Source organism: Panthera tigris, chromosome D2 (genome assembly GCF_018350195.1).
Source record: "Panthera tigris isolate Pti1 chromosome D2, P.tigris_Pti1_mat1.1, whole genome shotgun sequence".
NCBI classification, from domain to species: Eukaryota; Metazoa; Chordata; class Mammalia; order Carnivora; family Felidae; genus Panthera; species Panthera tigris.
In genome coordinates, this window is record NC_056670.1 from 39,308,033 (window position 1) to 39,323,236 (window position 15,204).

At 45.8% G+C, this 15,204-nt stretch overlaps 1 protein-coding gene across 1 annotated transcript in view; it reads left to right on the plus strand.

Moving 5' to 3' along the window:
- SH2D4B (SH2 domain containing 4B) overlaps positions 1 to 15,204 on the plus strand; it is a 60,246-nt gene that overhangs the window by 12,180 nt on the left and 32,862 nt on the right. The window contains exon 3 of the mRNA XM_042960260.1: positions 3,991 to 4,138. Coding sequence (XP_042816194.1) covers positions 3,991 to 4,138 — 148 coding nt within the window. The remainder of the gene's footprint in view (positions 1 to 3,990; positions 4,139 to 15,204) is intronic.

A 15,204-nucleotide genomic window follows, 5' to 3' on the forward strand; every position in this document is an offset into this window, starting at 1 on the left:
TCTTCCAGGCTGCTACATCCCTCCCTCCAAGCGGAAGGAGATGGGGCGCTGGCAGGGGTCCAGAGCTCAGTGTGTCAGGCAGAGTGGCGAGAGCAGGCCAGGGGCAGATGGGAAACAGTAAAGGTCTGAACACATGCAGTGGGACCTGCAGCCAGGATTCCCCTAGGATGCACAGGGCCGCAGGTATTTCTGCATGGTGTCTTTGTTTATAATAAATTATTAACTTGAGCCACATAAAATCAGCCTGTTAGCTCTGTTCTGGTGACCTAATCGCATGCGATCCTGTGATGAAAATATGGTGCTGCGGGCACCTGGGTGGCTCAGTCAATTAAGCGTCCAACTCTTGATTTTGGCTAAAGTCATGATCTCACGGTTCTCGGGATCAAGCCCCACATCCGGCTCTGTACTGACAGTGCAGAGCCTGCTTGGCATTCTCCTCTCTCTCTGCCCCTCCTTCTCTCTTATTCTCTCTCTCAAAAAAAATAAATAAACATTAAAAAAAAAAAAAAAAAAAGAAAATACCATGCTAGCTGGCAGGTTTCATCTGCTTGCCAGGTCACCCTCCTGGAACCATGGCCTGGCCGTCAGGCTCCAGGATGACTCCATAAATGAATCCTGGAGCCCCTATGGGGCATATGGTTAACACCTTTCACGAAGGAAGGGTCAGAGAGCACCGAGGGGGAGAAATGGACACTAGGGGTCATGCAGGAGCTGGTCTGGACTTGGAGTACCTTACCTGGATTCCACTGCTGCCCCTGCCAATCCTGGGAGGACTCTGTGGCCATTCCTGGGGGGGACCTGAGAGGGATGTTTGCAAAGAAGACATTTCAAAGCATGGTGTTCCTATGAAATATGAGGTGTGGGCCATGGGTTCTGCTTGCTAGGGTCTAAGGGCTGTCCTGCCTGCAGCCTGCCTCCCCCACAGACTTCTGGTATGCTGGTGGTCAGACATCACTCAGGTAGGATAATCTCTGAGAAAGGACTTCTAGATACTTGAGCGTTCCCCAGCGAAATGGCTGATTCCTTGTCCATTCATCCTAGAGTGGAGCCCACCTCTCAAAGAAGTCCTGTCTATATACTGAGCCTCTGTGTAGTTATTTTCTCTCTTGAATATGAATAGACAGCCAGGAAACATCAGACATCTGAGGAAAGCCTCCAACATGAATGACAAGCATCACATAAAACACACTTTAAAGAAAATAAAAAACAAAAAACAGAGGAAATAGATCTAAATCAGAATATAGGGGAGAAAAAGCTCTAACATCCTCAGAGATGAAACATTACACTCATAACAGGGATGAAACCAGAACAGGGTGCAATGAAGCCAAAAAGAACGACCAAAGAATAAGAAGGAGGGCTTGGGGATTACAAATGCAGTGCTTGAAATAAAAAATGTAGTAGCAGATTTAGACAAGAAAGTCAGTGAAATCAACCAGGAAGTAGAACAGCAAAGACAGGAGACGGAAAATAAGAGAGAAATGATAAGGCACCAAGAGGATCAAGTCAAGGAGTCCAGCATTTGACAAACAGGAGTTCTAGAAAGAAAAACAGTGAGAGGAGAAGAAATTATCCAAGAAATTCTAAGCCAAGGTATATTAGACTGGAAAGATCTGAGACTTCAGGCAGAAAGTTACCTGAGTGCCTGGCACAGTCAATGAAAGAAAATCGCCACCAAGGCACATCATGTAACTACGTTCAGAATGTCAGCGATAAAGAGAAAAATTAATATCTCATGCAGAAGATTGAGAATCCGAGTGGCAGTACTGGATGCTAGGAGGTAAAGTCTTCTAAATTCTGCTTTAGGAAAATGATTTTTAATTAAATTCTATGCTCAGCCAAATGAGCTGTTATATCTGAGGGCAGCATATAGATGTTTTCAGCTAAGACTCAGTGAGTGTCTCTCTGTGCGTCCATAGCTGAGAAGTCCTGTTGCTGCCAAATGACGAAGGGGCCAGAAAAAGAACAAGGAACAAAGAAACAAGAGCTTCAACTCAGGGAGGGCTGAGAAATGAGTCCCTGGTGGGTGGACAGACAGGAGACTCCGGTAACAACCAGTTGAGTTGGGAGAAAAAGGGAGGCTGGCATCTGGGGGCAGTGATGATCCTGGAAAAACAGTAACTGTTGTTTATCTGTTATCATAATAAACACAGTGGGGCACCTGGGTGGCTCAGTTGGATAAGCGTCCGGCTTCGGCTCAGGTCATGATCTCACGGTTCGTGAGTTCAAGCCCCGCATCGGGCCCTCTGCTGTCAGCAAAGAGCCTGCTTCAGATCCTCTGTCCCTCTCTCTCTCTCTCTCTGCCCCTCCCCAACTAGTGTTCTCTCTCTCTCTCTCTGTCTCAAATAAATAAACATTTTAAAAAATCTTTAAAAAATAATAAACACAGAGAAAGATCTACCACAGGTCTTAGAGAAGTTTGGGAAAACTCAATATTCAACTTCAGGATAAAACAATTATAAACTCAGGAAAGAAACAGCCATCATACTACCATGTTTTACTAAATATAAGATGCCATTATTAGTTAAGTAATGACTTGTCAATCATCATTTTAAGAAAAAACCGTTGCCCATGAAAAAGGCGGATTGTAGGTTGTGAGACATATACCCACGTTTCAGAGATTGTGGTAGAAGGCTAAAGAACATCACAGCGCCCCACTCTGGCTTTGCGGTGAGCCATATTTAGTCTGACTCCTTGATTTCACCACAGAGAGTGATGTCGACATTGTGAGGATGAGGAGAGGGAAAGTTTGGGTGTGTACCTGTGTGAGAAACATTAGTGCTAAATAGTCATGAAGCAAAAATGAAAGGCAGTTGTTTAATACCTAGAATTGATACATCAAAATATTAGCCGCATTAGGCAGACGGAGATGTAATCACACGAAGGAGCCGCCAAAATAAGGGAGAATGGTGGCCTCTGGACACTGGAGAAGGGTGGGGTAGGTTGGGGTGAAGTGGTTTGGAGACTTGCCGGTTTTTATTGTATTAAAAAAAATTTTTTTAAATGTCTATTTGAGAGAGAGAGAGAGAGAGAGAGAGGACAAAGACAGCTTGAGAGGGGGAGGGGCAAAGAGACCGAGACAGAATCTGGAGCAGGCTCCAGGCTCGTAGCTGTGAGCTATCAGCACAGAGCCGGATGCAGGACTCGAACCCACAAGCAATGGGATCATGACCTGAGCCGAAGTCATATGCTTAACCAACTGAGCCACCCTCAGGCACCCTGAGACTTGGTGTTTTTTTTTTTTTTTTTCCATTTATGTATGTATGTATGTTTATTTTTGAAAGACAGAGAGAGACAGAGCATGAGCAGAGGAGGGGAGAGAGAGAGAGAGGGAGACACAGACTTCGAAGCAGGCTCCAGGCTCTGAGCTGTCAGCACAGAGACTAAGGTGGGGATTGAACTCAGAAACCGTGACATCATGACCCTAGCGGAAGTCAGATGCTTAACCGACTGAGCCACCCAGGCACCCCATAGACTGGCTGGTTTTTTAAATGAACCTTTGGCATATAATGCACATTTGACCAAAGGTAGAGGAAAACACACACACACACACACACACACACACAGCCCTTTTGGAGATTAAAAGAGGGACAACAATTGCAGAAGTGGGGCAACCCTGCTTGTCTCTGAAATACCTTATTCGGACATAAGGTTAGGACATGGTCCTATCCTGCTTCACTGGCCCCCAGGAAGACGGGTACTTACCCGCCTTCCCCCCCACAATGCAAGATGGCCCAGCGTCCCCTTTTCTTTGCAGAAAGCTTTAGAGTCTACACATTGTTCCATGTGGTTTTACCCATTTGATCCTTCCCGCTGCCTGGATTAGGCCTAACGAACTGTTGCCATTTCATGCTTCAGAGCCGGAAACTGAGCCGCCGCCACCTCCCGGGCCGGCCCACCCCGCCCCGCCGCGCATCGGCTCAGCCCTGCTCAGCCGCACAGGGGCGCTTCTCTCTCGTGACCTCACGCCCTTCTGTCCCCATGATATTTTAGAGGAAAGAGGAAGAGGAGCGGAAGCGGGGAGAGGAGCAGATTCGCCTCCAGGAAGAGCAGAGGGCGAAGGAACTCTACTGGACCCTGAAGCAAGCCCAGCTGCAGAGCCACGCCAGCGAGAAGGAGGAGCGCGAGTGGGAGGAGCAGCGTGAGTAGTCGGGCCTGCCTCCCCGCCCACCCTCCTCCCACTTGTGTCTGTGCCCCGTCCTCCTTCCGGTTTGCTCTTGCGCGCGGCCCACACGCCTTTAGTCGGGGCCATCCACGCGCGCGGCCCTGCCGAGGACCCAGAGGGTAAGGGCTCTCAGCCTAGGGGGGAGATTTCTTACACTAAAAAACGAAACCCTACATTAACCAGTACTTCACTGGCCAACCCCTAGGCATCCAGAAATGAGGGTTCATGGTGCTTATCTTGGAGGGACTCATGGGCCAGACTCACAGGCGACGGGCTTGGAGGGGGAAAGTAGCACGTACTGCTGGAACAGAGAGTGGCGATCCTGGCGGGCTTCCAGACGCAGCATTACGGAGTGGAGCTTGATGGGGGGGGCACAGGAACAACTGAGGCAAACAAGTGGAGGAGGGAGAGGGCGTAGGAGATGGAGACCCCAGCAGGTGTAAAGGCATGGTGACCAGAGTGTGGGGTGCTCAGGAGGGTGGAGATGTACGGGGGTGGCAAAAAGGCTTGGAGGCTGTCGGTGGCGAGAAGTTAGGTGGGAGAGGGAAGGCGGGACCAGATTTGCAAGGTGGTGTTTCAATATGTGCTCGGGGTTCGTTTGAATCAGGTCTGGTGTCACATGCAGATGTGGAGATGTGGATCTTGCAGGAGGCAGTTTTTACTCGAGGGGGCGGGGCTACGTGGGGGAAGGCCTGGGGCCAGTCAGGAGGCTGTGGGAGCCAGGGGACAGTGTGGGCCAGAGTCTTCGCTGTGGTTTGCTTGGGAAAGGGAGGGGCCAGGCAGGGTAAGCAGGTTTAGAATTGGCCGGGCTTGAATAATTTCTGCAGTCTCTGGGGCATAGGGGCCGTCTCTGGTTGCCTGACACCTGGCTCTGGGGTGATGGGGGCATGTGGATAGTGACCCAGAGTATAAGAACGAGATAAAGGAAATGGTTGGGATGTAGGTTTTTGATTGGCTGGTTTACAAATGAAAGGCACACTTGCACACGAGCCCTTTAGTATCTTTGGGACTTGGCTAACTCTGCGAGGGGCAGTCTCTCTGGGTTCAGGTGTGAAAACATCAAAAACTATGGAAAATAAAAAGGCATGGTTCATGCAGGTGGACAGTGGGAAGCATCCAGAAGTGGGCTTGGGAGTGAGAGGGAGGAGGCGGCTGTTGCCGAGGTACACATTAGAGATGATTGGAACCAGGCCCGCAGCAGGGAGAGCGGAGATGTGGGGTGACTTCTACTCGCCAGCCTTCTGGTCCTCGAGCTTTTCTCAACCACATGCCAGAGTCCTCAAACAGACCTTAGAAAAATTGAAATACAATTCACATGACATAAAATTCACCGTTCTAAGGTGTGCAATTCAGTGGCTTTTAGTATACTCGCTACGTTGTGCAGGCTTCACCACTATTAGTTCCAGAACATTTCGTCACTGCAAAGAGAAACTCTGTACACATTGGTTATTCCTTCTCTTGCCATGCCTCTGGAAACCACTGATGTAATTTCTGTCCTTATGCATTCGCCTATTACAGATATTTCTTATAAATTGAATCATGCGTTACGTGGCCTTTTGTGTCGGACCTCTTTCATTCAGCATGCTTTCAAGTCCAGCCATGTTGTAGTTTGGGTCAGTACTTCATTCCTTTTTGTGGTTGAATAAAATTTGAATGTAGGCATGTGCCACCATGTTGTTTATCCATTTGTTAGCTGATGGACCTTTGGGTTGTTTCTACTTTTTGGCTATTATGAATAATGTTGCTGTGAACATTGGTGGGTTTTTGTGTGCACGTATTTTTCTGTTCTCTTGGGAGTGGAATTTCTAGGTCATATGGTAACTATGTTTAGCATTTAGAGTAACTGCCATACTGTTTTCCAAAGTGACTGTACCGTTTTACATTTCCACAAGCAGTATATGAGGGTGCTAGTTTCTTCCCATCTTTGCCAATGCTTGGTATCTTTTGTCTTTTTAATTTTTTAAACGTTTATTCATTTTTTTTTTAATGTTTATTTATTTTTGAGAGAGAGTGAGTGCTGGGGAAGGGCATAGAGAGAGGGAGACACAGAATCCGAAGCAGGGTCCAGGCTCCAGGCTGTCAGCCCAGAGCCCGATGTGGGACTTGAACTCACAAACTACGAGATCATGACCTGAGCCAAAGTCGGACGCTTAACCGAGTGAGCCAGCCAGATGTCCCCGTTTATTTGTTTTTTGAGAGACAGAGCATGAATGGGGCAGGGTGGGGGGCAGAGAGAGAGGGAGACACTGAATCTGAAGCAGGCTCCAGGCTCTGAGCGGTCAGTGCAGAGCCTGACGCGGGGCTCGAACTCACAAACCATGAGATCATGACCTGAGACGAAGTCGCCTGCTTAACTGAGCCACCTAGGCACCCCTGGTCTTTTGGATAATAGACATTCTAGCAGGTGTGAGGTGACACCTCATTGTGTCATTTGATTTGCATTTCCCTGGTGATTAATGATGTTGAGCACTTTTTCACATACCTGTTGGCCATCTGAATGTCTTTTTGAAGAAAAAATATCTGTTCAGGTCCTTTGCCTATTTTTAAATCGGGTTATTTGTTTTGGCTAATCAAGTTGCATGGGTTCCTATATATCTTGGATATTAACCCCTTATTAGGTATGTGGTTTACAGATTTTTGCCTATTCCACAGGCTGCCTTTTAATTTTGTTGATGGCTTCCTTTGCTGTGCAGAAGCTTTTCGAATGGATGTAATCCCACCTGTTTAATTTTGCCTTTGGTGTCATATCCAAAATATCATCGCCAAGACCAATGTCAAGGAACTTTTTTCCTAGGTTTTCTTCCAGGTGTTTTACAGTTTCAGGTCTTACATTTAAGCTTTTAATCCATTTTGAGGTGATTTTTGTGTATGCTGTGAGATAAAGGTTCAATTTCATTCTTTTCTAGTAGCTGTCCACTTTTCCCTGCACCTTTTATTAAAGAGACTATCCTTGCCCATTATGGATTCTTAGTGCCTTTGTTGAAAATTAGTTGAGTATATATGCATAAGTTTATTTGTGAACTCTACATTCTTTTCCATTGGCCTGTGTGTCTTTTTATGTCAGTACTATACTGTTTTGATTTCTATAGCTTTGTAATATAATTTGAAATCATGAAGTGAGATACTTCTGGCTTCGTTCTTCTTGCTGAAGATTGCTTTAGCTATTGAAATCTTTTGTGGTTCCATACGAATTTTAGGATTATTTTTTTCTATTTCTGTGAAAAATGCCATTGGAATTTTAATAGGGATTGTTTTGAATCTGTACATTGCTTTGAGTAGTATATTTATTTTAACAATATTAATTCTTCCAGTCTATGAACACAAGGTAAGTCTTTCCATTTGTTTGTGTCTTCTTCAATTTCTTTCTTCAATGTCGTGTAGTTTTTAGTGTACAGGTCTTTTGCCTCCTTGGTTAAATTTATTTCTAGTATTTTGTTCTTTTTTTTTTTTTCTTTCCAAGCTTTTATTTAAATTCCAGTTAGTTAACATATAGTGTAATATTAGTTTCAGGTGTAGAATTTAGTGATTCATCACTTACATACAACACCCAGTGCTCATCCCAACAAGTGCCCTCCTTAATCCCCATTGCCTGTTTCATGCACCCTGATGCTATTGTAAATGGGGTTGTTTTATTATTATTTTTTTGCTGATTCACTGTTAGTGCATAGAAACACAACTGACATTTGTAGGTTGATTTTGTATCCTGCCATTTTAATTTGTTTATTAGTTCTAACAATTTTTGGGTAAAATTATTAGGGTTTTCTATGTGCAAGGTCATGCCGCCTGCAAACAGAGATAGTTTTACTTCTTCCTTTCTGATTTGGATGCCTTTTATTATTTTTTTTCTTGCCTAATTATTCTGGCTAGAACTTCCAGCATTATGGTGAATAAAAGTGGTGACAGTGGGCATTCTTGTCTTGCTTCTGACCTTAGAGCAAAAGCTTTCAACCATACACTGGGGCTTATGAGGTTAGTTATGGGCTTGTCATATATGACTTTTATTATGAGGTACATTCTTTCTATCCCCAATTTCTTGAGAGTGTTTATCATGAAAAGATGCTGAGTTTTGTGAAATGCATTTTCTGCATCTACTGAGGTGATCACGTGATTTTTATTCTTCTTTTTGTTACTGTGGCGTGTCAGAGTTATTGATTTGCCGCTGTTGAGCCATCCTTGCATCCCAGAATACATCCCACTTGATCGCGGTGTATAGAGCATTTGGAAAGGCCTCCATGGAGGAAATGGCATTTGGTTTGGGAAGAACGGAGAGGTAAAGAAGGCAGGGAAGGGCATCACAGCAGAGGGAGCAGCACTGAGCAAAAGCAAGGTCATCATTGTGTGCATAGGGCACGGCACATGTTCTGAATCGGCTGCAGCCTGGGGTTCCTGGTGAACAATGACGAGAATGAGGCTAGAAAGGGAAGATAGGCAAGAGCTAAAGAACAATTCATTTAGATTCAGAATGGAAGAAGAGAGGGGAGAAACAAGAAGGTGGGACAAAGGTTTATACTGAAAATATGGTGAACAGTTACAAGGTGAAGTCCCATGAGGCTACTCTAGTGTGGGAGGGGGAGGAGCCCTGGACTGGGAGGCCCGCCCCAGCTCTGCCACTGGCTCGTGTGACTGTGGACCAAGTTCGTGCTCAGTTGCTCAGTTTCTGTTTTGTACAGTGGGGGCATCCGTGTTGAGTTGAGGCTTGTTGGGAGGGTAAAGGGAGAGGGAGGATGTGTCACTCAGGAGCGTTTCTCTTGTAGTGACACGATGAGGTGGACCGTTATGGGCTGGGCTGGTGTTTCCTTGGGGACGGAGACAGGAGATTCTCTGGCTCAAGTGCTGCCTGATTGCGAATTAATGTACAGCGTGGCAGCAGAAAATGGAAAACCCTCCAAAAGACAGAGGAAAGGTGATAATTCAGGTCCCTTGATTTTGGTTCCCTATTTTATGCTTTCTTGAAGAATGATGCGCTAAACTCTGGAGCCTGTCATTCAAAACCAGCAAAGCCGTTCTGCACTCAATTAATTTAATATGAGAGATTATAGTGGGCCATTCATCTCCTGGGAGCAGCAGTTTTTGATAAAACACCTAAATTAAATTCTCCAAGTTAGAGGAAAAAGGGCATTGTTTCCTTTAGTATCACTAGAATACGAAGTTAGTTGTTCAGTTCAAATAGCAGAGCAGGCTCTGGCTTCTGAGAAGCTCTGAATATTCCAGGCAGAAATTCATTTAATTATGTCTCAACTGTGAACTTGCAGGCATGTGGAGTTAGGTGATGTCTAGCTGCCCAGAGATTTGGAGACAAGCCAGCATGACTTGGTAAATGATACACTTTCCAAAAATTGGAGCTGTGTTCTTCTTCACCCCTCTCCTCCCTCCTTGAACCGTGTGATTCTGGTGTGACCCTTAACACACGATCTGTGCTCTGCTTGGCTCCCCCCTTGCCAGGGTGTGGTCAGAACTGAGGGAGAAACTGTGTGCTCAGGCCCAGTATGGAGTCCAATTACGTTGGTTCCCTTCTCTTTGCCCATAGAAAGGAGACTGCTCTGGAGTCTGGGTTTCATGTGGGTGATTCTAAAATGCTGTGTGCTTGAGACAGGCAGAACCCGCAGGGGTTTGAGGAGACGCAGTGCGGTCTGGAGATGGGGTGGGGCTGGAAGGAAAAGATAACACAGAAGAAGGGCTTGTCCTATCTACTCATGGGATGGGAAATTATGCAATGTCTCTTTGGATGTAACCAGTTAGAGCTGTTCTTCATGTTCTGAGTGCCAAATGTTTTTGGTTTTACAACTTAGAATAGTGCCAGCCTGTGTCTCCACATGCCTGATTCATATCCTGCTTGGGGTTCTCTCTTCTCTTGAATTGCTCAAGAATCCCTGGGGGCTTTCTTTTGTCCCAAAGCAGAGTCATCCCCAGGTTTACCCTGGCCTTAAGGAACCCCTGAAATTACTTCTGGTGGCCACAGGGGGTCACTGTTGGCAGCCATCAAGAATCGTCAGCAGGACATGGTGGGGTGGTGACCTCAGAAGACTTGAGTCAGGGTGGAGAGAGGTCTTCTTCCCTTGGCCACGTTTAGCTGGGGGTGAGCCTCACTTTCTTTCCCTGAGGCTCATCTCTCAGGGTTCATCATCTTGGTGCCAAATCCATCCGTTCTGCAGGTGATGGCTGCTCCAGCACATTGAGTGCCCAGGGCCTGTGTGCATATCCTTCACTCTCTGGAGTGCCTGTTGTCCTTTCCCAGGGGTCAGGAAGCCTCCCTGTTCCACAAAGATTTCATTTTCCCCATTTGCCCGACAAGAGCTCCTGACTACCCAGCCCCCAACCCTACACCAATTCCCCACCTCCACCCCGTTGCCTTAAGTGGGATAGACCCTTTCTGAAGGAGGCATTCCAGTCCCCTTACTGAAGGCAGCAATAACAATAAATATGTAATATTTAATGAACTTGTACCGTGTGACAGGAGCTGTCCAAGACCCTTCTGTGTAGTATCTCGTGTACCTCATTTACAAAGCAATCCCAGGACGTCCCCATTTTACAGGTGAGGAAGTAAGGTGTAGATATGGTAATTAAGTTGTCCAATGTCACGTGGAACAGAAAATGGAGAAGTTAAACACAACTACCCACATATATAATTTAAATCTTTATGAGTGCTTTTTCATATATTTTTCATATATATATGATTTCACATATATGTATAATTTCATATACTATAATTTCATAATATATCTCATATATATAATATATGAAAAAGCACCCATAAAGATTCAAATTATATATGTATACAATTATTCACTATTTTTCGGGGACATTATATTACACCCAAGGGGTTGCTACAAATAGATATTGCTTTGAAGGATTTGGTTTCTCTGTGGAGGTAACCAACCAGATCATCTGAATTCTATAAAACACTGACTCTTTTCTTTCTTTTTTTTTTTTTTAATTTTTTTAAATGTTTATTTATTTTTGAGAGAGACAGAGACAGAGTGTGAGTGGGGGAGGGGCAGAGGGAAAGGGAGGCAGAATCCAGAGCAGCCTCCAGGCTCTGGACAAGCTGTCAGCACAGAGCCCAATGCGGGACTCGAACCCACAAACTGTGAGATCGTGATCTGAGCCGAAGTCAGACAGCCAACCAACTGAGCCACCCAGGCGCCCTTACCCTGAGTCTTTTCTATCTGGGCAAAGGTAGAGAGGGCCCAAGGAACCATGGGCAAGTTCTCCAGAGAGACGTCTCATGACGAGCAGCAACTAGTAATCTTCCAGAACCCCATGCCCACTGCTCCTTTCTCATCTTCCCAAACTGAAACTCCGTCCCCATTAAACAATCACTCCCTGTCCCACCCAGTCCCCAACCCCTGGAAACCAACATTCTCCTTTTTGCTGTGTATTTAACTATTGTAAGTACCGTGCGTGGAATATCAGTGGAATCATATGATGTCCTTTTGTGTCTGGCTTATTCACTTAGCATAATGTCTTAAAGATTTGTCCACATTGTAGCAGGTATTGGAATTCCCTTCTTTTAAAAAATTTTTTTAAAAAATGTTTTATTATTTATTTTTGAGAGAGAGAGAGAGAGAGAGAGAGAGAGAGAGAGACAGAGTGTGAGCAGGGGAGGGGCAGAGAGAGAAGGAGACACAGAACTAGAAGCAGGCTCCAGGCTCTGAGCTGTCAGCACAGAGCCTGATGTGGGGCTCAAACTCACAAACCATGAGATCATTACCTGACCCGAAGTCAGACACTCAGGCGTCCCAAGGAATTTGCTTCTTTTTAAAGGCTGAATAATATTCCACTGCATATATATATGCATATATGTATATACACACATACACACAAACACACACATACCATACTTCGGTTATCTCTTTGTCCTTTGATGAACATTTGGGTTGTTTCCACCTTCTGGCTATTGTGAATCATGCTTCTATGAATATTGCTGTACAAAAATTTGTTTCAACCCCTACTTTCAATTCTTTTGGGTATATATCCGGAAGATTGTATGGCAATTGTACGTTTAATTTTTCTGGACCTGCTATACCATTTTCCACAGCAGCTGCACCATTTTTCATTTCCACCAACAATGCACAAAGGTTCCACTCTCTCCATATCCTTGCCAACACTTGTTTACTGTTTTTTTTCTAACTAAAAAAATTAAAAACAAAAGAGCTACCCTGATGTGTGTGAAGTGGTGTCTTATTGTGGTTAGTCTATTGTTTGATATCTCAATTCAGCCTTTCTCCTGAAGTCCTCAGTGTTTTCACACTGTTCTAGCCATCCATACAGTGTTACTGTGACATGAGCCTCAGTTTCCCATTAGCAGAAGGAGAAAGGAGACCACGGATCTTATCTTGGAAGTAAGAATGGCTATGGTCACCCTTTGTTCTGTGTGTTGAGCAGGCCTCGCAGTGCCTGTTGGCCAGGCCCATGGGGCGTCACCTTGGGCTGGGACATGGGCTGTGGGAGGAAGAAGCAGGTGTCTTGGTGTGGGTCCTCACCTCTGCAGTGGGTCTGCCAGGCCACGGGGAGAGTTTGATACTTGCTGGCTCAGGGCAGAAAATGCCTGTGGCTCCTCATGTGAGTTTCAGTTATTTTCACTGGGTTAGAAGAAAAATACCCCATGGGTTCTGGCTGAGGGTTTTCTGTGGCAGATTCCTGGGATACAGTCTGAATTCATTCCTGATTCTGAGAAGGAACTGAAGCAATCCCTCAGGAGTTCAAAGTGGAATTTAGGGTAAACTGCTTGACCCAGAGAGGATTCCCCATGATCGGCCAGCAAGGGTGCCCCCTCCTGGACTGGCCAGGAACTCGGTTTTGGACCTGGCAATTCCGGGGCTGATGAAAAGAAACATTTTAGCTAATACTTAACCATAGTGCTTAATATGTACCTGACATGGTTTTAAGTGGCTTACCTTATGAGCTCTCTGGATCCTCATGACAACGTTATGAGGTAGGGACTGTTATTATCTCCGTTTAACTTATGACGGAATGCAGGCCCAGGGCGATTAAGTAACTGGTCCCGCGTCACACAGCTGGTAAGTGAAGCTGGGATCTGAATCTAGGCACCCTGGCTCCAGACTCAGGCTTCGAGAGATTTGAAGAAAGGATCAAAGCCAGGGGCCTGATTTAGTCAGACATCGCTTTTCCAGGACACTTCATAGTTTATAGTGTTTTTATATGTTTCATTTACTCTCCATGACAACTCCGTGAGGCAGACGTTCGTGTCGTTCTCATTTTGACAGAGGTGGAAACTGAGGCCCAGGGCCGTTCTGGAATTTTCTTAGGGAAGCCAGATGGCACGTGCCAAGGATGTGCAGAAAAGGGAACCGGTGTATGCCGTTGGTGGGAACGTAAATTGGTGCAGCCACTGTGGAGAACAGTGAACTTCCTCAGACACTTAAAAATAGAAATATCCTATGATCCAGCAATCCCACTTCTGGGTATACATCCAAAGGAAATGAAAACAAGCTGTTGAAGAGATACCTGCACTCCCATGTTTATTGCATCATTACTCACAATAGCCAAGATATGGAAACAACCCAAGTATCTATCAATGGAAGAGTGGATAAAGAACGTGTGTGTGTGTGTGTGTGTGTGTGTGTAGACACAATATGTATACACACTCTCTGTGTGTATGCACACACACACACACACACACACACACACACGCAGAAATACTATCCATAAGAAAGAAGGAAATCTTGCCATTTGCAGCATGGTTGGACCTTGAGGATAATACGCTAAGAGAGATTAGTCAGACAGAGAAAGACAAATACTACACGATGATATCGCTTATGTGTTGAATCAAAAAAAGCGAAACTCCTAGAAACAACTAGAATGATGGTTACCAGGGGCTGGCTGGGAGGGGGCAAGGACTGGGGGAGATGATGGTCAAAGGGCACAAACTGGCACCTAGAAGATGAGTAAGTTCTGGAGATCTAGTGCACAGCACAGCAGCTCCAATGAACAGTGCTGTGTTATACACGTGAGAGCTGCTAAGAGACTAGATCTGGAATGTTCTTACCACAAGAAAGAAATGATTATGAGAGGTGTTGGAGGGGTTAGCTAATGGTATCGTGGCCATCATTACAATTACGATATATAAATGTGTCAAATCAGCATGTTGTATGCCTTAAACATACGCATTGTTATAGGTCAATTATATCTCAAAGACAAAACAGGAACGTAAGGAGAGAAAAAATAAAACAAACCAAGAAAGTTGTTTTGGAGCTGCCCTTGACCCCGTGTGACTCCACTCCGGTCCCTTTTCCATAATCCCTTTTCTTGCTGCCCAGGGTTGGCTTTGCCAAGGCCAAGGCAGAGCTCCCGCTTGCTTCCTGCTTGTGGCTTTGGCCATGTCCTCACCCCGAGAGCTGTCAGTGCCTTGGCCTTTCTGCGCTGCCCTGGCTGTGTGTTCATCACAGTTGGTCTGAGCTGGCTGAGCACAGCCGAGCAGGACAGAGTCTGCAGAGCATGGGAAGCCCAGTGGAGCCCAGTGAATAATGGGGAGGAGCTCAGAAACCATTAGGCTGGGAAAGAAAGTGGGGCAGGTGGGACACTTCTTAAGGGCTGGGGAGGGGAATTTGTCCTTTATCCTGTGTCCAGTGGGAGCCCCTGAAGGCTTTGAGGAAGAGAATGGCAGGCTTGAGCTGGCCCTTAGGAGGCTGAGTTTAGTCTCTGTGTGTCGAATGGCTCTGGGCCTCACCTGGCTGAGTCCCAAAAGCCCATCTTCCTAGGTTGCCTATGACTTCCTTCTGCAACTTGTCTGTCACTGAGTGTCGCTGTCTGTGTGGGGCTGTAAGCTCTCAAAGGTCGCTGGCTTTTGTAGGGCACCACTGTCTGTGTTTCTTTTGCTGGCTAGTGGCTGCAAAGCCCACGCCTGGGCACCCTGGCCTTGTTTGACCCTCCCACGGCAATGCAAGGCAGGCATCATGGTGTTCCTGGTATCCAGAATGTACAGATGAGCCAGCTGGGCACCAAACCTAGGATTCTCCCTGGGATGGCTTCTTTTTCTGGAAAACTCCTGTTGATCTTCCCAGATGCTTCCTCTCCTGTGA